At 45.8% G+C, this 21,315-nt stretch overlaps 1 protein-coding gene across 1 annotated transcript; it reads right to left on the reverse strand.

Annotated features, from left to right (window-relative positions):
• Positions 1-8,127: 8,127 nt before the first annotated feature.
• vimr2 (vimentin-related 2) lies at positions 8,128-21,189 on the reverse strand. The gene is made up of 10 exons (XM_040173494.2): positions 20,975-21,189; positions 20,638-20,782; positions 20,377-20,535; positions 20,032-20,151; positions 17,914-18,009; positions 16,669-16,800; positions 14,676-14,807; positions 11,882-11,992; positions 11,651-11,775; positions 8,128-9,152 (listed from the first exon to the last, which is right to left on the reverse strand). Exons 1-10 carry the CDS (start codon positions 21,082-21,084, stop codon positions 9,110-9,112), a joined length of 1,173 nt encoding a protein of 390 aa, XP_040029428.2. The 5' UTR covers positions 21,085-21,189; the 3' UTR covers positions 8,128-9,109.
• Positions 21,190-21,315: the final 126 nt, after the last annotated feature.

A 21,315-nucleotide genomic window follows, 5' to 3' on the forward strand; every position in this document is an offset into this window, starting at 1 on the left:
CAATAATCCCATAAAACATGTCAGCTTGCAAACTGTATTGTCTCATTCGTGTCTTTTCATTCAGGGAATTATTGTTCTGTGGCAGAACAGTTAATTTCAAGCTCTGCTGAGTAATGAAAGATAAAACCAGCACCCGGTCTCTTAACAATTCTCTACATGGTACTATTATAGTATTACAATTGAATAGAAGTCACGGGAAGGAAGATTCCAACAAAGTAAAACGTTTCATGCTTCAAGAAATATGTTTCTCGATCCTCGGCCACCTGCTCCGAATGCTCACAAATCGTCATAAGAACCATTAATCACGCTTGGGTTTTTGTTGAGCGGATATTGTATTTCAAGATCTCATTTCTAGATGTGTTCTGTGTGGACATTTTGCCACTTGCATTAACGTTTATTGAAAAAGGTTTTTGTCATGGAGCCGATAAAACAAGATTAAGAGTCTCGGAGAGATTGTACTTCATCAACACGCTAACATGCTGCCAATGACACCGATGTTAGGAAGTAGACATGTTAAGTACGTTTGTCACGTTAGTTTACTGTGTTTAGCATGCTACCAATTCCCAATTAGCACTAAATAAAAAGTGCAGCTGATGGGAGTGTCAGTATTTCTGTACATATTTTATTATAACAGAATTGAAAATTGGACCTGACGATGAAAAGTCCAAACACAGTAAAGACTTGTCGCATCGTTCGAATAATGTGCCTGTGATAAACTATAAACTCACACTGTGATGGCTTCAGCCACTGGCAACTCACCACGGAGATTTCACAGTGGCCAACAACACAACAAAGAAACCAAAGGGGAGTTCGAATAGACGTTTGGCATATCGGACAGGTTATTATCCCATTAAAGACGCTTCATTTGCATTCCACAAAATATATGACAGCACAAGCAAACCACAGACTTAGAGATCGAGATCGGCTGCTCCTGGCTGTGGATTTAACCATCCACTGTTAGTTTTTCAGCCCGTTAATGGGCCCTTACAATTCATTTAAAGGTTTCTTTTATACAAACAATCCAAAATTGCTTGACATTTAAAGATAGAAAAATATTCATTTCCTTTATCAGACGGCTGCGTCTTTAATTGTCAAGACTTATTACTGTAAACCATAATAGTAATGGTTCAAAATTATATATACCTCCCCTCTGCTTAGCATAGACTTGGTTTTGGGGAGTTTTTTGCCTTAGATTAGACAGACAACGTATTTTGAACAAAACTCCTTTATCAGAAATAATCTGCATTTTCAAGGCCAGCCCCCCAATCCCACTTTTATACCGTAATGTATGATGTTTGGCATTAATCATATTCTCAAATACATAATATAAAATGAGGCCACTGTGTGCATTTCAACCCCACACACCCACATTATGTTCGCAGCATGACCAAACTGTTTCTCATAGATTATGTTTATGGACTCTGTCAGCATCAAGCCGACGGCCCGTCGGTGCAATGCATGGCATGAGGTGGGAATGTAAAACATGTTAAAGAGTGTCGAAGGCACCTGGATGCCGAGTATCAACAGATCCCTGAAACGTGTTTTGACATAACTACAAAATGAGCAAAACGGATCCTGAACGCGATATGAAGAAATGTTTGTGGGGTTTCAATTCCAGTTCACTGGACGGACCTGATGAGGAATCCCAAATAAATGTACAAACTGGTGGATTTTATGGTACCAGTTTGTACTAATACAAGATCATCGATAAAGGGGCTGCTATTAATACAAACAACATTTTGGTCACCAGATTGATACAATCTCTTTGACTGATAAGGGATCAGGTATTTCACACTTTTTGAATCTGCATTTAAAGGGAATAATAACAGAATGGAATTAAAGAAAGAGGAGTTTGACATTAGGCTTAATCAAACTTATTTGCTTTCTTGGAGAAAATATGCAAAGAATGCTGACACTCATGTCTGTACCAAATATGAAGCTACATGCAGCAGCTGGTTAGCTTAGCTTAGCATAAAGATTGAAAGCAAGGAGAAAAATCTAGCCTGTATAAAAGTTTCAAAACAAACAACTTCATATTTAACAACACGGACAACAACATGTCACGTCATAAAACCCAAAAGGTATGAATGTAAATGTATCTGCATTCCCTAATTCTTCTAATTCTTTATGCTAAGCTAAACTAACCAGCCGCGATGTAGTTATGCAATCAACATACAGACATGAGTGTGGTATAAATCTTTACATTGAGCTCTCTGCAAGACATTTTTTGGAGACACATTTTACTTGTTCCCAGCTCCAACCATTACACATGAATGTGTGGTCGCACAGGACATTGACATTTCACATTGACCTTGTGAAATCTGAAGTCCTCATTATTACATGCAGTTCTATTGGTCCACTCACTAAGCAGCAATATGGACACACACACCTTATATATATAATAAATTGCAGACTTGTATATTCCCTCAAGACCTTTCCTTGAATGGGGAGACAGATGTTTATGCAGTTGCCATGGCGAGGGGAGTCCTTTAGTGAGGGAGCAGCAGAGGTGTGGCGTGATCCACATCACCCTTTCAGAGGGTCATTAGACAGCGCCGGTTGTGTCCACTGCTGGAATACCGTTCTCTCAACAGGGTGGGCGCGTTCTTTTGGGAACGAGGACATGTTCTGCAAAATACAGAGAGAATTTATTTTTTTATAAAGTGCCATTTCACCTAGAAACAAAGAGGGAGATACCGATAGCCTCTACACATGGTGAAAAGTAAATATTCCCACAAACGAGGACTACATTCCGCTGAAACAAATACGGTTGAACTTCAGTATTTTAAGGCTTGTGTATTATTACTCACTTATTAAGGTTTCCGTCTCTGCAAGGTATTGTATATCCAAAATAAATAAACAAACATCAAAAAATATTTTCTCATAGAAATATACAAACTTGGACCAAAATGAAGAAAACTGGTTTGAATTCCCTCCGTCTTAAGTTAGCACTGCCTGGGATATTCACAAGGCCGTTGTGTGGCCATATTTAAAAGGAGGCTAATTATCAAATAACTGGGTTGTTACTCTCTTTTAACTCAGTCAGGCAGCACAGATGTGCTGTTATGTATGCAGGATAATCCCAAGTAATTTCCAATAAATGTTGTTATTTATCCGGGTACTCACATGAGAATAATTAGGTTCAGGTTTATAATGTACTCTATGATCTTAATATCCTGCTCGAGGTACTTGGTAAAAGTAGAAGAAAACAAGGACCTCTTACATGTTCTTGGCCAATAAAACATACGTTTTGTAGGTGTGTATATACGCTTCTCTGTTTGGCCCCTTGTCCAAACATTTGTCTTCATCTTCAGGCTCTGGCCATGCCACCAGCTCCTTGCTGTTAGTTTGATGATTAAATACATTTGTGGCCCTGCTGTAAACTTCCTGTGTGGTTGCACCAACGGCTCTGTGTTCCACACCGTTGCTCCCCAAAGGACTTCCATGAGCACCACTATTATCCCTGCAAATTAGCCCAGTTAACCCAGTCCTGCTCCAGCTCACTCTTTGTTAACCCCTCATTTTTCACCTTGTCTGGACTACGGACCAAAAGGCTTGTAGTAGCTGCTGCCCCCACCTCACCGTCCCCATCCTGGCAGATCCTAACCCCTGTGAATATTAAACAGCACAGACTGCAGGAATGCCTCGGCTAAATGGGCAGCAGATGTTGTTGAGGGGATTTGGTTGTGAGGTGTTTCGTCTGCAAACTGAGCTGTAAAACATCGCAGGCCTTGACAGGTCCTCTGGTGGAGCCTCTGAGGTGAAGCGGCACAAGGGCAGTTAAACCGTGTAAGCGCGTCCACAGAGGCCTACTGGTGGCTGCACACTCAACCATGCATTTAATGGTCACTTACGAAGAAAGGTTCCTGGAGACGACCTGGACAAAAGGGACCTACTTCACAGTCACAGCACAGCAATGATTGGGAGAACTCGCGCTGTCCCACCCATGGAAACAACGTAATCTCTGTTTGGTCCATTTGCTGTTGTCCTCTACATAACAAACAATGGTTTTTGTCAAGAAGGAAGTCTTAACATATGAAAAACATGTCAACGTACAAGGGTATTTCATTTCAATACATGTTAAAATACAATTAAAAAATCCTATATGTGATCCAAGAATGGGAAATGTTGCTTACCTGCCGGTCATGTCAGTTTGAGAGGAAACAGGGCCGAGATGTCTGGGAGTCTGGGAAAAAAAGATGAATGACTGCTGCGCAAAAGAAAATGATTTCGTAGCTTGTTCCAAATTCTAAACCAGCCATGGCTCCGGGCTACGGCTGCCGACATAAACTGTGACACATGTGATTTCTTACTCCCAGCACAAATTATGATAGTTTGGACTACTGGTGCTCTGGCTCCGAGTCCTCAGAGGCGCAGGAAGAGGAATTGGTTCTGTGCTCAAATAAGTCAATGGGCGACATGAAAAATTGGCCAAAATTTCACAATCAAAACATGACCCTCTCATTGATTTAAAGCTGCACTTACCAATATTTTAAAATAAACAGTGAATCAAATCAAGTTAAATGCAAGAGTTGACGCTATTAGCGACAAACTGGCAGGAAATCACCTCTTTCAGTTTTATGAGTAAAAGCTCTGATAAATCAGCTGTAGGCTACACTACATGGATTTCTTTAGTAGTTGGGGGAGACCAAAACGGAGCTTAGAAAAATGTTAATATTGGGCTTAAATCCAACCAGAAACAAGACTGCAAATGAACGCTAACGTTGCTATGTGTGCAAAAAATAGCAACCGTTTGCTAACCAATTTAGCGAGACAACTATAAAAAGGGGCTTTTGGACACTTTCATTACCTCGGTCCACGAGGGCACATAGGTGGCTGTTTACAAAACGCGACAGCTGCCGTCTTCTCCTGCTGTCCCGTTTACATTGAAAAGAATGGAGGCAGTGGGAAAACACCGTGGTTGATAGTATGATTGTGTTGGTTTTACAGGCCGTCGAGTGACAACTCATTTAATGCAGGGTTAATAAATCATGGAGGTAGGTTTTGTAGCGCCTTCTGAAGGTCTGCAAATGCCCCTTGTTTCTAACCTGCTCAGACTTTATAACAGAGATCCCTGAATCAACTTCATCCTTATAGTGTGTTTGTATGCACTCTATATCCCATTTACGCCATTTATCAACACAAAGATTCCAGAAAGATAATCCGGTGAAGTGCTACAGTAGGGGGGAGGACATCTTGCTGCTATTGGGTATGATTCTTTTTTTTTTCTTTTTCTAACTGATAAGACACCATTACAACCAGGACATGAGTTCCTATGTGTAGGGTAAGTGCAGGGCGCAGCCCATTTACTGACAAGCAAAGCTTAGCATGAGAACTACATTCAAGGGTGGCCAAGATCCACGCAGGCCATCTGCCAACAATCCAATACAGCAAATGGTCGGATCGCCCTGAGACCCGCGGCGGAGTCACTATGCTTAAAAAGACGCGAACAACCTTTAATGGGCAGGAAAGCCACTGCGGCAGAATACAAATGCGGCCTGTTTTCTCTCATGCGTCTGTGGCCCAGACATTCATACGCTCCCATCCAGCGCGCCCTGTGAAGTTGATTCATTGAACACTTTGGTACAAAAGGGAAACTTTTATCAACTCTGGCAGTGGCTGACCCACCGTGTGAGGAGTCTGGGGGGGGGGGCGGGGGGGGTTTAAAAGCGGCTTTGCTTTATCTCAACATCACAAGACAAAGTACCGGAGGGTTTGCCAAGAAATCGAAGGTATCAAATCATGTCAGATGCAGGCTCACCGTGGAGAGTCTCATGATGGTGGGTGTTTGCCACCTGCTCTGGGACGGACACGAGGGGGGGGGCGGGGTAAACGGGGGGTCACAGCTGTCAGCAGTCGCTTAGCCGAACAGGCCGAGTGGGACCGCTGATACGAGGAGGGCAGAAACCGAAGCGATGACATGATGGGGGAACGCGGGGCGTTTACGCCGTCACACTACCACCATCTCCACTCAGCGTTGTGTGTGTGCGGATCGGTGGGTGTTGTTTGTGTGTGTAAACGTTCTCTCTCGGGACTCGTGTGACGCTCCCACCGTGGAAAAATGTCCTCGACCCCTATAAAAAATTTAAAAAAAGAGCGATGCCCACTTCCTTCTACCCTTAGGCGTGCCCGTCCTGTCTCAAGGGAGAGGGGCCCCCATAATTTATTATTTGTTCCCCTCTTGTTAAGGAAATACTTTCTCAATGGCTCTCTCCCCTTTGTATATTTTCACTGTTCTTATTTTCTTCCTTGATTCAACCTTGTCCTCTCTTATTTATTTGCTTTCCAAACATCAGCTTGGCTCATTACGTCCGAGCTGCCACGAAGAGACTTTAAAGAATTACTTTTGTCCTCAGTGAGGACAGTGTTTATTTGTCCGGGTGAACCTGAAGGCGGGGGTAAAGGGTGTTTTGGGTATACCTATGTGTAGGTGACAGCTGAGCGGAGTCACACAAGCTGACCTCCATTAGGCCTTAATCAGATTCCTCTGCTGCGGATTTAAAATTTGTGGACAGATGAAAGCAGCTCAGATGTCAGAATGTACGAGCCCGGGCCTGCCAGTCTTAATGTAAAGACATTCCTGCACCACTGGGAGTTAATGGGATGTTATACACCAGGGCACGTGTTGTGTGAAATTCAGTTCTTTCAACACCAGCAAACCGTCGTGAAACATTCAATCTCACAGCAAACGTTACCCAGAGGAACTAAACTCTGGCTCATTCCCAGCAGAGATTTCTTTGTTTGTTGGTGTTGGGCAGGTTTGGCTGTTTTCTCAAACCCCCCCGCGATCCATCCAGAGACACCATCAAGGCAAAAAAGAAAAGGGGGCGGATGGGGATGAAAAGGCCAACTGACTGGCGGACCACTGATCCATGACTCAGCTTTGAAAATCTCCGCCTTCGAATCAAATTGTCCAGCTTCAAGGAGCAGAGGTGCCACGGTCCTGCCCCGGGCCGCTCGGTGTCACCGACCAGCTTTCAGGGGTTAATGCGCATTTTACTCAGTTGTCAAGGACGTGTGATGGGGGGCAAAGGAATACAGAGGAGGGCAGAGGTCACCAAACTCACAAATATCACTGTCTTTGAAATGCTTTAATTGTGTTCGGAAAGAAGATGACGGAATTAAAAGATTTTCAAACACAACCACGAGTCCTTTGTTGAGTTTTAGCGTTTTGTGGAAGAACATTAGTTTGCTGATTTGCCTCATAAGATTGTGGTTACATACATTTTATTTTGTATTTTATTAAGGGTCCAGATTATTAAACTATTAACTATGTGGGGTTCCCTGCGCAATGTAGATGCTTTGTATTTTTCTGGCTATATCCTTTCCCCAATTTCACTGGATTTCTAGCATTTAAATTTGACTGCTCGGTCACTTGGACTAATTTGCGACCTGCGCAGGGGTCGATTTCTGCTACCCTTTTTCTCTGTATTGAAGAACATTTATGGCAGCAGGATATGAAGCCAAAATGTTATAATTTCCTGAATTTTCGTACAGGCAATCACCTTTTCCCAAGAGGCTGCGAAGCAAAAGAAGGGAACATACAACTCTGAGTTGTCTCTGAGATATTCTCATATATAACACGAGGCAAAGACGAACCGGGCCCATGAGATCAGGAATCTCGACTGCTTTGTCGGCTTTTTAATTTGAGACATATATAGGAGAGCGCTGAGGGAATACGACGTTCTCCACCTCCTACGAGGTCTTGATTAAGCTCTGCAGCCCCGAGAAAGCCGACACAGGGGCTTCCTCCCGATCCGGCCAGGTTTCACGTTGGGACAATTAAACAAGTCACCGTGTCCACCCGTTCCCAGCCCTCGCTCCACACACACTGAACTCAATTATTACAGAGACCAACTCCTCAGCACAGAGGTTCACGGAGTGTGGCTAATCTTACCCGATCCGTTATTAGCGGCATTTTTCATCTTCATGGCAGAGGTAGATCGTTAATAGTTGGGAATGTTCAAATCTCTCGTTGAACATGAAGATGGAGCGCAAAACATTCATCTGACCGGGGCGCTCTGCGTACTTATATTTTGTGGGAGAACATCTTAAAAATAAAAAATAAATAAAACGGTTATCAGGAAACAGATTTTTGCAAACAAAATAACACACTATGAGGCGATCTCTCATGCAGCTGGTTTTATTTCTTTGAAATCTAAAAACACACAATGATGCTGCTTGTGCAGAAGAGAGAATCACAGATGCCTTATTCCAGACAGCTGCAAAGTTATGTTGAAAATGAGGAAAAGATTACAAAGGAATGCATTACCAAAGGCTTATTTCAGTAACAGTAAATTGAGACATCGCTTTTCAAAATGGAGCAGTAATGAATCACGCAAGCGGCTCTTGTAGAAACATCCAGGTGCTCATTTTGAAAGAGCCGCAGAGAAAACAGCAACTTCATGAACCATTTGAAAAGCAAACAGTGCGCTGCACATCTGACAGTCGGTTATATGTAAAAAACAAGAATGAACGACTGCAAAAGCAAATGGAAGGTGGGATGTTTTTAGTAACCTAAAGTAGCGCTGTCAATACGTTTGCTAACAGTGATGGGGTCATGGGTTAAGAGCAGGTAATCAGACATGGATTGAGTGATGGATGAGGTGGTATCGGGGGGGTGGGGGGCGGGGGGGGTGACATCACGGAACAGCGGCGTTTAACTTGTGCGCGTCTGTGTTTCTGTTTGAGTCGGACTCGTTCAACAGAGAGCGGACAAGCCCTTTATGAAACATAGCATTTAGTTGGTAAAGATAAACCCACTTAAGGAAATATCCCTGCCAGACACTGAAGGGATACACATTCATCGCACAGCCCCTCCTCCCACCTCTTTTAGACAGCTCCATCCTTCTTGGAGTCTCGGGGTCATCTGCCAGCGACCTGTTATCAATGGCCCGGCTTAGGCCTCCAGACGGCATTAATCGGTCATGATAAGTTCTTCTTAAATTGCTGCGGTGGTACCTTAAGCTTCATCCCAGTGCCGGTGTCAGTGTGCTTTGCCTCGTTTCTCTATGCTCTGTTTTCTAATCCGTGCGAGGGGGGGCGGGAGGGGGGGGGGGGGGGGGGGGGGGGGCATCCAGCCTGCCAGTCGGACGCTTCGGCCCTCACGTCACAGGTTGCACAGCCTCTCCTCCTCTTCGGCCACCAGACTCCTGATATGAATGAACCAGAGAAACAAAGCACCATGTGAGCACATTGGAGTCCTCGCAGGTAGAAACCCCCCATCCCATTCAAGACCCCGTTGTTATTATCCCCCCCCCCTTAAAGGTTCTCAGGGCAAATCTAATTCCCCGACATGACATCATATTTGTGTCCATCTGATTAATGACAATCCTATATTTGATCTCTTAAAACTCTGTTTTTGGTTTCTACCAATGCTAAACGATTCATTGTGTTAACAAGCTGGTCTCCAACTGTGTCGGCCTGCTGTTTGATGGTGGGAATGTAACATATAGTGGGTTTTTCAGTGAACACAGCTGTGTGTCGCATCTGGAAACGTTGGTCGACGAGAGAGATGAGAAACCAAAGCAAATTTGTGAGCCAGAAAACCGCCACAAGGACCTGAAAAACGGTTCAGTAATGCTGAGGGGAGTCACTTAATTCACTGTTAATATAAAATGATGAAATGAAGCAGCTTTAAAATACAGTAAAACCTGCAGCGCCGTCACCCACGCCACTGAACTAAAAAGGATCTTGTCCCCGGTCGAGCTACTTGTTGCTGAGTCATGCAGCAGCGCGAGCGAACCGCAATGAACAGCGGAATGATTAACAGTGTAATATGGTTCACATTAGCAGAGAGCAAAAGCAGCGAGCATCTGCCTCAACCGCTCGGAGGTGCTTTCACGGGCGATAAGCTCGCCGCTAATGGCAGCCCGGGGTCATTAGGGTCTGTCGTTGCAGACAGTTTGCCACGGCTCGGAGAGAATAAACAACCACCGTTTTCATTTCTTATTCATGGTTTTAATCACGGATGACAAAACATCCAGTAGGAAAAGAAAAAAGTTGCCACTTGACTGTGCCTTGAATGTCATTGGGACGGTCTGTTGGGAGGGAATTAAAATGTGCGCATGGAGACGGCTGACATTAACAGGCCGGCGTGGGGGAGAGCTGGCGGTGACCCAGCACACAGCGCTGACATGCGAGGTCCTCTTCGTCCATTCTAATGAGGCACCGCGAGGGTCCGAGGCACCGTCAGGGTGCCCCCCCCCCCTCCCCTTGAGGGGGGCGTCGGATGCCGATGATACCGGCGGAACCGGGAAGGAAGTCAGTAGCAGCAAGATGAGGTTGTGGCTCAAGTGCGTCAGCCCGCACGACCGGATTGGCAGATGGTTAAACAGCGTCAGCGGAATGAAGGAATGTCTGCAAACGTCTTCAAGGTCACACACAGGAAACTGCGTCTCGCTCGGCGGCCGTTTCCTGCGACCCCAGTTGGCCCCATGATGTCAGCCCTTTTGTTTGTAGTATATCTTATATTGCACGTATCACATAATATGCTTTGACAATGTCGGACTGGGTAACACTTCTGCAGAAACTCCTCGCGGCAAAACAACGCCGGACACAAACTTTCCAAGTGTTTTCCTTTGTGTGATATCCGGATTTGCTCATACGCTATGTGGAGAATGTCGAACAGATCATCAAGTCAATTTAAATCTAATGAAATCATCCCAGGGCCTCTGTGTGCTTAGCCCCTGACGGTTCATTCTCCTCGACAGGTTTAAATAATGTGCGGCACCGCAGGGGACGTCTGTTTTCATTTGACCCCCTACCGCAGAGACGGGGATCTACACTACGTGTCAGCGAAGTCACAGCAATTCACATTTTAATTGCAATCAGAAACTTCGGCAGTTGACTTTATGACGCATTTAACAGGAGAGCTAATCAACGAAAACCACCCGGCGCGGTGTTTTTGTTGGAACGAACACCTCCTTGTTCTCCAGCAGACATGGCGGTCCATCTCTGACCCACAGTGCTGGTTCACAGTTGTCCTGTTGACTGACAACCCCGCTGACTGTTGGGCCTCACTGGATGAAAGCCTCATGAACTTCTCTGGTATAATTTAACGGTGCAGGGTTGTCATTTAAAAATAAGGATTAGAAACTTGTATTTTGTTGCTGAATGTATATGGCCGATCCGTCAGCACTAATATTATGAGCGATACAGCAATAAATAATTTAACTTTTAATGTGGTAAGTCAACCCCAGGACGAAAGATCAACTGTATCTAGTTTATTCTGACTGAAAATATACACCCCCAAAAGGAAGAAGAAGTACGCTAGCCTTCAATAATAGATTTAATGTTAGAAAAATGCTAATATTATCATAACAATAAGAGCAGCCAGGTTACCTGATGCATATATGCACACGCGGCTATTGTTTACCAAAGGTGAGTGCAGCAAAGGCTGCTGGGATAATTATTGGAATATTAATGTAATTCAGTTATTGGGTAAACAGTCTGCCCACAGTATATACCGCATGAATAGATGTATATTTGTCAGTAGTTTCTGGGTTATGCACTTATTCAGACAATTTATTCAAGCTAATCTGATGCAGAGTTTTGTCTAGCGTTGCAAAGCCCAGATGAGTATTATTGTTATCGAGAGTTTTGCATTCATAAAGAACTAAATAATTAATAAGATATATTATTCTCTGACCTGTAGGCAGTAATTTCCATGTCTCTGGCCATCTTCTCACTGAACAGCTCCTTGTAGTCTTCACACTGCTGCTTCATCTGCACTTGGAAGTCGGCCTCTTGGCGCTGCACTTCATCTACGGTCCACTGAACACACACAGCGGGATCACAGCGGGGAATGAATGGCAGAATTAGTTGAAACTGCTGGCCCTTTGCAGCCTATGATTATTCCCTAATCAGTCCACTCTCAGACCTCCAACTCCGCAAGCTCGTCCGCGTATGCAGCCGCCTTCATCTCGACCTCGTCCTCCAGCTCCTCGTTACGCCGCTCCAGCTCAGCGAGCGCCTTTTGGAGCTCTGAAATCTGCAGAAATACAGACAACATACAGCAGAGGTTGTTTGTACACATTTACCCCAAACATGTCTTTCCTTTCTCGGCCACTGTTGTGTTACTGGTGTTACTGGTCAGCTCAAAACGAGCACATTTCATGTGTGTTCTGTTTGAGAAAATACACTTTTAGCTGCTCCATGTTTGACTTTTATCACCAAGAAGTCGTTAACTGTGGGCTGTTCTATGCTGAGGTAGTCGTTTTATGAGAGCTTTTCCAAACGAGCGAGCGGTGTGACTTTATTGATACCATGTCGGCCATTCAGTCCATCACTTTGTTTTTTCGGAGAGTAACATCTCAAAACTATTGAATCAATTGCCGGGATCCTTTGTGCAGACATTTATTTTTTCCAGATGATGAATCCTAAGGTCTTTGATCCATTGCGGCTTGCGGTTTCAAAAAGGCGATATCCATCATGGCCGTGACATCTGGTACAGTGACGTCCTCCTCCGGGATACACGACTGGTATTTCAATGTATACTTACTCTAGCACTGTGAAAGTTCAAATTAACATAAGCTTTTGGTTTATGACCAAATACGTGCGAAACTAATGGAACCCCGAGGAAGAAGACCTGCTCGGCTTATAGTTATGAAGGGCTTATTCTTAGCTAATGTAAATGATTCTTAGTTTCAGGTGATTATACTAATGAAAACATATTACAACAGGAACCCCTCAAGTCCTAAAATCTGCTCCTCTAAGTGTGCCAATCAAACCGACCTTTGAAGATATAAAAAAAAAAACAGGTTTCTTTACTTCTATAGCGAACTAAAGCGGGACCGTGGTCCCCCCCCGCACCCCCCCCCCGCGTCCGAAGCAGTGGCGTCCTGCCGTGAGTAATTACAGCAATCACAGAAGTTCAACAATTAGCTGTCACAGCCAGATGGGGATCCATGCGGTCCCGCCCGTCTTTCAGCGAGCCCATGCGAGCAGAAGAAGAAGACCCCGGGTAACCACTCACGAGCTGATGACTCTTCACCCCCCCCACCCCCCCCCTCCCCCCCCCCCCAACCTGCTCCACTCACTTACTCCCACACTCCTCCGTTCGCCCTGGCATGATAAGTGAGGTCCGGGCCGCGTGCAAGTGGTGGCGTACGACCCCGTCAGTGGCTGCTCTCTATTATATACATTTCTGAGTCAGGGCTGATTTCGCTGCAATCTGTTGTGTCTCGGCGAGGAACCGGACCCGAGGCATCGATCACAGGCGAGCGAGAGCGAGAGGAAACAGAGCAGATCAGGCCGTGCTGTTCACCCGTCAGGCCGGATCGAGCAGAACCGGGGGGATTGTGTTGGCCGCGCTATTTAGGACAAAAGGTGGCTGATGTTCGGAGTCTTGTGCTCGCTGTTTCGTCAAAGAGCTCCATGGAGTTGGAGCCGCGGCCCGCAGTCATGGGGACCAAAGCGCCGTGTTTGTTACAGATGTGGTTTAGGCGTCAAAGTGGGCTAACGTGAAGTAACAGTAGGTAGTTTTCTGCAGTTCCTGGGTGATTTTACCCACAATTCCCCATTTAGCCTCTCAACTGATTCCTGATTTGTCCGTTTAATTCAAAGCGCCAATGCGCCCATTTCTCCGAGGGTTTATTTGCTCTCTTCTGTTCACAGAGTTGGTGTGCATGTGTGTGAGTGAGCGCGTGTCAAATTTTAAGACGTTTATGACGCTGCAGGCGCTCTGAAAGACTGTACTTAATAACGAGGACATGGAGGGCAATAAATCCCGTCTGAGCTGAAGCCGAGCCCTTCACATCTCCTGCTGAAAGTGTCCGCAGAGTAAACACTCTGGTCAGCAGGATCTCCCACACTGTTCTGCCCTGCTGTCACTCCGCTGCGCTCTCCTCCCTTCGCCTGCTGTGGGAAACCATCCATTCTCACCATTATGCCTGATTTAGGAGCTGAGGCCCGAAGCGAAGCCAGTCGAGGGTTCTGAGACTTCGCTTTTTGTCAGTGAAGTGGAGGGAAATGTGTTGTGGGAAAATTTGAATCGGAAGGAAGTAACTGAAGGGTTTAAATTGTGCGTAAATGTGAGACTGAAAGGGTCAGTTCGTCCCCTAAAACAAAAAAAAGGATGCCTTTGATGACAGTAGGGTTAACCAGCAGTGTTAGCAGAGGTTTATAAGTATCTGTTTCCAAAATGTATATAGTCCAACTGGATAATCTTGAGAAAAGTCCTCTTTTAAAGCAATAACGCAACGCTTTGGACAATATGCTTTTTCACTCGATAACACTTTTCATGTCAATCTGGAGTCATTTCAGCCAGTTTACTGAGCTTCGCATAAAGACTGCAAATGCACAGTGTGGCAGTAACCTTTTTTTTATTTTAATACAGATTAACCAGAGGACATATTTGTTATCTAATGATCTTTAGAGGGGCTGGTCGGCAGATTTCGTTACCTTTGCGTGCAGCCAGTATACCCGTGTCACCTCTTCATGCTAAGCTAATCGGCTGCTTGCTGTAGATTGTCATCTAGTGTACAGACATTGACTGGTATCAATCTTCTTATCAGACACTGTGCAAGGAAGTCAATAACACTGCACAAGATGTTGTCTGAGAAAAGCTCATCTTAAAATTTTGCAAATAAACCCACATCCCTTATCTGCCTTAATGAAGAGCGCTTTCTTCTGTGATTTGCCCAAACAACCTAAAAGAAATCATGAGCACTCACCAGCGTCTTTATCTCACAGACGTCCTTTGTCGCTGACGCGCCTTTGACGGTCGACCCTGCAGCTACGCCCTCTTCTCGTTGCTCTCCGTCGCCACGGCGACCCACAGCAGAGGAGGCGGCGCCGCACTCGTGCTGCAAAGACGAGCGGGGAAAAAAGAGGGAGAAAGGCAGCCGAGAAAGGTGTGACCTTTTGGTTTGAGCCGGCAGACGCACAGAGGAAAGTGCTTTTTTTTGGGGGCGTTAAGTGCGCTCCGACAGGGCGGCAAAGAGCAATCAGAGCCTCTCATGCCGGCTGATGGGTGAACCTCTCCTCCTGTCCACCACACTTCTGATTAGATGGAACAAATGCAGCAGAAACGAGCGAGATGAGTGTGCACAGGTGTGCGGGAGTCAGCCAGCAATCACCATTACTGTTCGAAACCCAGTGGCAATCATTTTTAGCATTGAGACAATTGCGTCCCGTAAATTGAAGGCAGGCCCAGACAGGACGGAGGCCAGCTGGCCAGAGGAGGAACTACGTGGGAGGCGGAGAGAGGGAAAAGACGGGATTTGAGGAACAAGAAACACACCTATGTATCCAGGCAGACATACAAAAGTATAAATACGCTGGATACCCTTCAGCCATGCTTAGTTTAAGGACACACACACACACACACACCAGCGTCCACTCCAGTAAGGCTGAGGAGCCTGGGAAGGCGGCCAACAGTCTGATTACAGCCCTGACCTGTGAACCGGGCAGACATCCTCGGCCCAGAGGAGGTCAGGCCCACCGGAGCTATAGTCTGACCTCAATGCAGCACGACTTAGCATGCACTGCACGCACACACACACACACAGGTAGACAAAGGCATTCTGTTCGGGTCAAGTCCAGCATCTCTGATTCTCAAGTTGTTCCCCCGTGTTGCGTTAAGAGGCAAAGAAAACAAATGGGAGTACGGTTGTGTGATTTGTGAAAGTTGAGCTTTACACGCTGGACTTGAGCGAGACGTTTCAGAGGGAGAGAAGGTGACCAGTAGTCGGTAGGAGGATGGCAGCCGGTGGGGGAAGAAGCACTCGCATCCTTTCACTTAAATATAAGTAGTAATGTAACAAATTAAAAATTCTAAAGAAGTGCTAATTCTACAGAAAAGTGTCCCCCGACTCTGCTGTATATGCTGTAATAAAAGAGGTTATTACAACTGATGCTTGAATGTGAAAGTACCATTTCACTGTTAAGACAGTCAAGGTTTAGCTGCCGTTTCTTTGTGTCCGGTTAGTTTAGTCCTGTGGTCGACACACTTAGGGGTCGACCCCCTCCAAAAGGTCACAAGATGAATCTGAGGGGTTGTGAGATTATAAATGGGAAAGGAAAGAAGGAAAAACGTCATATTTACTTACTTCCTTCACACGGGCTATGAACAGCAGTCTTCTGGGTAAAAGCTCTGTGTTTATTTGTAGAATATATTTGTTTACTTTTGGAGATTCCTTTCCAAACGTATTTGTAAGACATCGAAGCAATTATTGGGAGATTCCTTATATTGGCATTAGAGTGCTGGAAGAAAACACATTTTCTTGAGCTGATCTCCTGAAAATACTTTGTACTAATACTAAATCGTAGCGCTGCGTGTGGATGGAGCTCTGACATATCAGATATCTGAAACGTGGGAAAGGACCCAAACCAGCTATTGCTTCTTTGTAAGTGGTAACAAAAGGTTTCGAAACACTGGTTTAACTGTTCAGAGTGTATTTTATAACTTACTCGTGGATATTTGTATAAATGTATGAAGCTGTCAGACAGCATATACCTGTGAGGTAATGGATTAGAACCTTCAAATTGTCCCTACAGTAAATTGAGGAAAAGTACTTGTCCGTGTTTCTCAATGAGAACCAAAGCCTTGATGGGATTTGATGGGATTTGATGGTTGTATACAGACACGGCACCATAAAGCATTTGGCACAACGAGGTTTGAGCTTCACGGCGTGTTTGCGTGTCTTACGTTGCAGCGTGTCGTACCTGGAGGCTCTCAGCCAGCTGGCAGTAGTACTCCTTTACGTCCAGGGCCGGCGTGATGTCAGGGCCGCCCAACGGAAAGGCAGCCGTTGCTCCTGCGGTCCCTTCAGCTGGTCCCATCAGACGCTCCACTGCCTGCAAACGCACAGCGGGGAAGTGCAGTAACATCCTTTACTCGGTGGTGTAAAAGTATTCAAGTACTGGCAATTTATGTTTGTCCTCTTATGTTTAAGTGGGAAATATCCTTTCTAATGGAATACATATGAAATGAAAAGTCTGTAGTCCTTGAAATATGTGCTCCTCAACATGCTTGACCTCCACTTCCGATGTGTTCAGTAAAAAGAAACCCACATCCATTACAGCGATAAATGAACTGCTGCACAGGCAGGCTTAACATTTCTCCCTCCACCTAAATAACGACAAGGCCGCCGATTTGTCAAGGGAATACGAGTGCTGATGATAGCGACAGTTAATAAAACAGAGGGAACTTCAGTTTTTACATTTGGTATTCAGCTGCATTTCCCGGACTGGGAGTTATCGAGCGTGTCCCGCAGGGAGAGCGCTAAATGCCGGGCGGCCAGGCTTTGCAGGGAAAAACACAGAGTGATGGAGTTGGTCCTGCTTCACTCTCTCTCTCTGAGATGTGATACTGGGGTGTGTCTGTCATCTCCTGGAGAGGTGGAGAATATTGTAGAGGGTGGAAAGAAACGGGTGCGTGTGATGAAGGTGAATTGGATATTGTCCCAGCAGTGTCCCTATTTTAAAGCAGTAGTTTGACATTTTTCACTTCATGTCAAGATTTACAAGACAGGATGTCCCTGTGCTTAATGTCAAGATGTTCAGACAGTGAGAAGAACGTATTAATTGTGTCCTTCAGATGAAGGCCACATTAGCTGCACACCAGCACGCCTGCTCCTCAGCCTGAAGGATCTTTCTCCCTCTTCTCTCGTCGTCCGTTTAGGATTACGTGGACATTTTGGAAGCAAGGGCCCAACTTTGACTCAATTACTTAACTTGTTGTTTTAATCCTGTCACCATGTGTTAATGTTGACAGCACTCCTTCTGGCTCAACTTCAAGGTGAGTCGGGTCATCACAGCTGTGTTTGTCACAACAGGCCCTTGGCATTTCTCCATCATTCCTTCCCAACCTAAATGCCTCATTTTCATAGCTGTAAACAATTCCCGTTTCTTCCGAGTGCAACTAAATATCCTTTCTCCCCCCCTCCCTCCCTCCCTCCCTCCCCTCACCGTGGTGTGTTGGTCCTCCATGTTGGCCAGCTGCTCCTCGTAGATAGCCACTTGCTCCCTCAGAGCCAAACACTCTGCTGTCACAGCATCGACATCCTGCAAGGAAAATCTAATTAAAACAGGACAGGGCTGCAGTTAAGAAGTTCAACTTCATTTTCTGGAGAAGAAACAGTGCAATTTGTGAACTAAAAAAAAAAAACACAGGATGCTTCGGGAAAAGCTTTGTTTCTGCACTGAACTACCATTTTAAGAACCATCAGCACATCCACCTGTTTCCCTGAAAAGAAAGTAAGACACCGCAATGCAGAGGAAGGGGGAGGAGGAAGAAGATCAGAAGGAGGATAACTAGACACAAAAGCCAGCAAGGCTTCTCAGCTCATCTGCTCTTTTTAAAGAAGAACCAGATCAATTTGTGCTGGCCGCAATTACTGTGGGTGCTGGCATTCACATGCAGAGGGGGTTTGGTGGTGAAGTTGTGCAGCTTTGCAGAGTGCATGATGGACGGCAGTAAGCAGAAAGTAGTCAGAATTGAGCACAAGTTGTTGAGAATCACATTCGTTACCACTTCAGCAGCATTTTAACCGACGTGCCAACAAACTAAATGAAGGCTTTCAATTCAAGCTCTACTTATATTGACTAAAAGCGCGTGTGTGTGTGTGTGCATGCTCTTTTTTTGGTGGGGGGTCCATTTTTTGTTACCAGCACCACTTTTGAAACAGACTGATTATAATTGATAGTAATCATATTTTACATCTGGTGAATGTTGTAAAACTCATTTCATTTGCAGCTGCACTTTGCTGGAGCCAACAAGGCCCAGGACATGACTTAAAACAAAAAGTAAAAACCAGGGGAAATGTGTGGGCCTTAAAAGAAAAAGTGTAGGGGGAGTTCCAAGAGAGGAAAGAAAAAAAAATCCATTTGTTGTATTATACTAAAAAACGAAGCGAACATATTCTGTTTCATCACCAATATGTGGCGAGAGCTGAAACTAGCTGCGAGTTGAGCCGGGTTGCGTTCGCTCATCTGCTCTGCTCCTTCTTCGCCTCTCTGTCGGTTTCCCACCAAGTCTTGTCACCCTGCAGCTGCTTCCAATTCAGAACCAGAGAACCGAGCCAGCGGGAACATTACGGCGACGTATTTCAAGCCTGCGTTACATCTGTAAGCGAGAAATTAAAGCCTCCCTCGCATCTGGCCCGGCCGGGAGGAGATGGGCTCTGGCATGCACGAGGGAAAGAGGGCGCGGAGGGGTGTGTGGAGGGTGGGGGGGGGGGGATGGAAAAGTTGGTGGCTCAGGTTGCAATGGGCCACAAGCCCAGACTGTGTGACTGCTGGTGATCGCCACCCATTGGGCAGCACTATGGAGGAGCAGCTGTGCAGTCTCAGCTGATTCACCAGGGAGGGGGGGCGAGGGAGCGAGGAGAGAGGGAGCGAGGGGAGAAGCTTGACAACGCTGCCACCTAGTGCTCAAGGTACATTCTCACAACAAAAAGGGCTCATCGTGTATTGCACAGTACAAGAATACAAGTTATACTCTCATTGGATTTCTGTGGGTACAACTGGCTGCATTTCGGGGAATTAGGGATCCAGTGTTTCTGCAGGTTGATCCACGAGTGTGTGGAACTGAGGCCCTAAATATCAGTTGCCTCTTTTAAGCAAATATACTCATTCTAAACTTGACCAGATAAGGGCTAAGCCGATGTGGTATTGCCGGTAGGAACCATAATTTAATGTTAAACAATATGACAACTCGGAAAGAATATCTAGGCAAACAAAACTGCGGTTTATAACTACAGGGTTGATATAATTGTACAGTGAAAAGATACTTAACATAAACCACTACATCTGCAATTATAGATATTAGTAAGCGGGTGATATTTCATTTGGGCTTTGCATCTCATCAGCTAGTTTCAGTTCTAGAGCTGATTTCTTACAACAAGGTATAAAAGTAAACTAAATTGGTCAAAGAATAAATTATTGCATTGAATTGTTCATATATTATGTTTAGAAACCCTTCATGGACATCATGGAGTTCATTTCAGTATTGTATATTTCTAAAACCTGGTTACATCAGTCAGCTTTCTTCCAGGTACGGACGCTAAAAGTATTCACAACTGGTACCTCAGCGACATCTTGTCGTCCCTGCTGCAGGAGGATCTTCTGCTGTGCGGCCTTCTCGTATTCTTCCATCAGACGTTCCAGCTCCTTTCGCAGGTCCTCGGTGTCGCACAGAGTCTCATCCTGCAGGACGGGGGGTTGGAGGGGGTGCAGTGACGACAGTGATGGATACAGACTATGGGCCATGTCTTTGTCGCAGTACAAACTGAAGTCGAATTGATGGGACGGAGTGAAAAATGCAATGGACCGTCTACGAAGGGAAAGAAAACCTTTCAGGGGTGTCACGCGGACAAACATGCGGCAGAGCTGACGCACCCAGCAGCAGCAGCAGCAGCAGCAACTACCTACCCTCTCCCTGCGCAGTCGCTCCACCACTGCATCCAGACCGTAGTCGGCCTCGGCCACGGCGGAGGAGACGCGGGCGGACGCCCGTCGGCCTTTCAGCTTCTTCTCCGCGTCGACAATCTGGCATTTTAGAGACTCATTCTCCTCCTCAAAACAACGGGCCTGGAGGATGCAGAGCATTCATTAAACAACAACAAACCAAAAGGGTGTGATGAGGGAAGATTATTGAGTGCTGGTGTGTCAGTCGGAGCAGCTCTCCCTCACCAGGTCCATAAGCCGGACCAGTCGGTCATTGAGGGTCGCTATGATGTGGCGGTCCTGGACGAACCGCTGCAGGCCCTCCTTGTTGAGGGCCTTGGCAGCTACAAAGTCAAACTGCTCGCAGTGGCACTCGTCAAGAGCCGCACCCCTGAGAGGACGACACAATGTACCAAACACAGGATTATGAAGGATCCCAGGGGAGATCTCTTGATCCATCTTGTGGGATAGTTTAAGCTAAATACAGTAAAACGTTCATTTCATATATTAGGAAGGAAACAACTAAATGTTTGTCTACAACGAAAAACTTCTACATATATATATATTTTTTAAAGTGACAGACCTGCCGGCGGCGCGGTGCTGCCCTGCACACTGCGTACTCAACCCTCCCTTTCCACTCTGGCCCTCATCCTCAAACAGCTTGCGGTAGGACGACACTCTGAGCACGGCCATGTCTCTGGACGGGTCCGAACGGGGCCACAACGTATCAGGCAAATCGCGGCGGGGCCGCCGAGGTGGCGGTTTTATACTCACAAAGGATGAGAATGCAGCACTGAGGTGAAGGATCTCTCACCGGCCACTGAGCAGACTAAATATACCGTGAACGTCGCGCTGATGCGAATTCACGTGTGCCCGAAGAGTGAGCCGCAGAAACAGCAGTCAATGAAAACACAGGGTTCAATG

Source organism: Gasterosteus aculeatus, chromosome 4 (assembly GCF_964276395.1).
Source record: "Gasterosteus aculeatus chromosome 4, fGasAcu3.hap1.1, whole genome shotgun sequence".
NCBI classification, from domain to species: Eukaryota; Metazoa; Chordata; class Actinopteri; order Perciformes; family Gasterosteidae; genus Gasterosteus; species Gasterosteus aculeatus.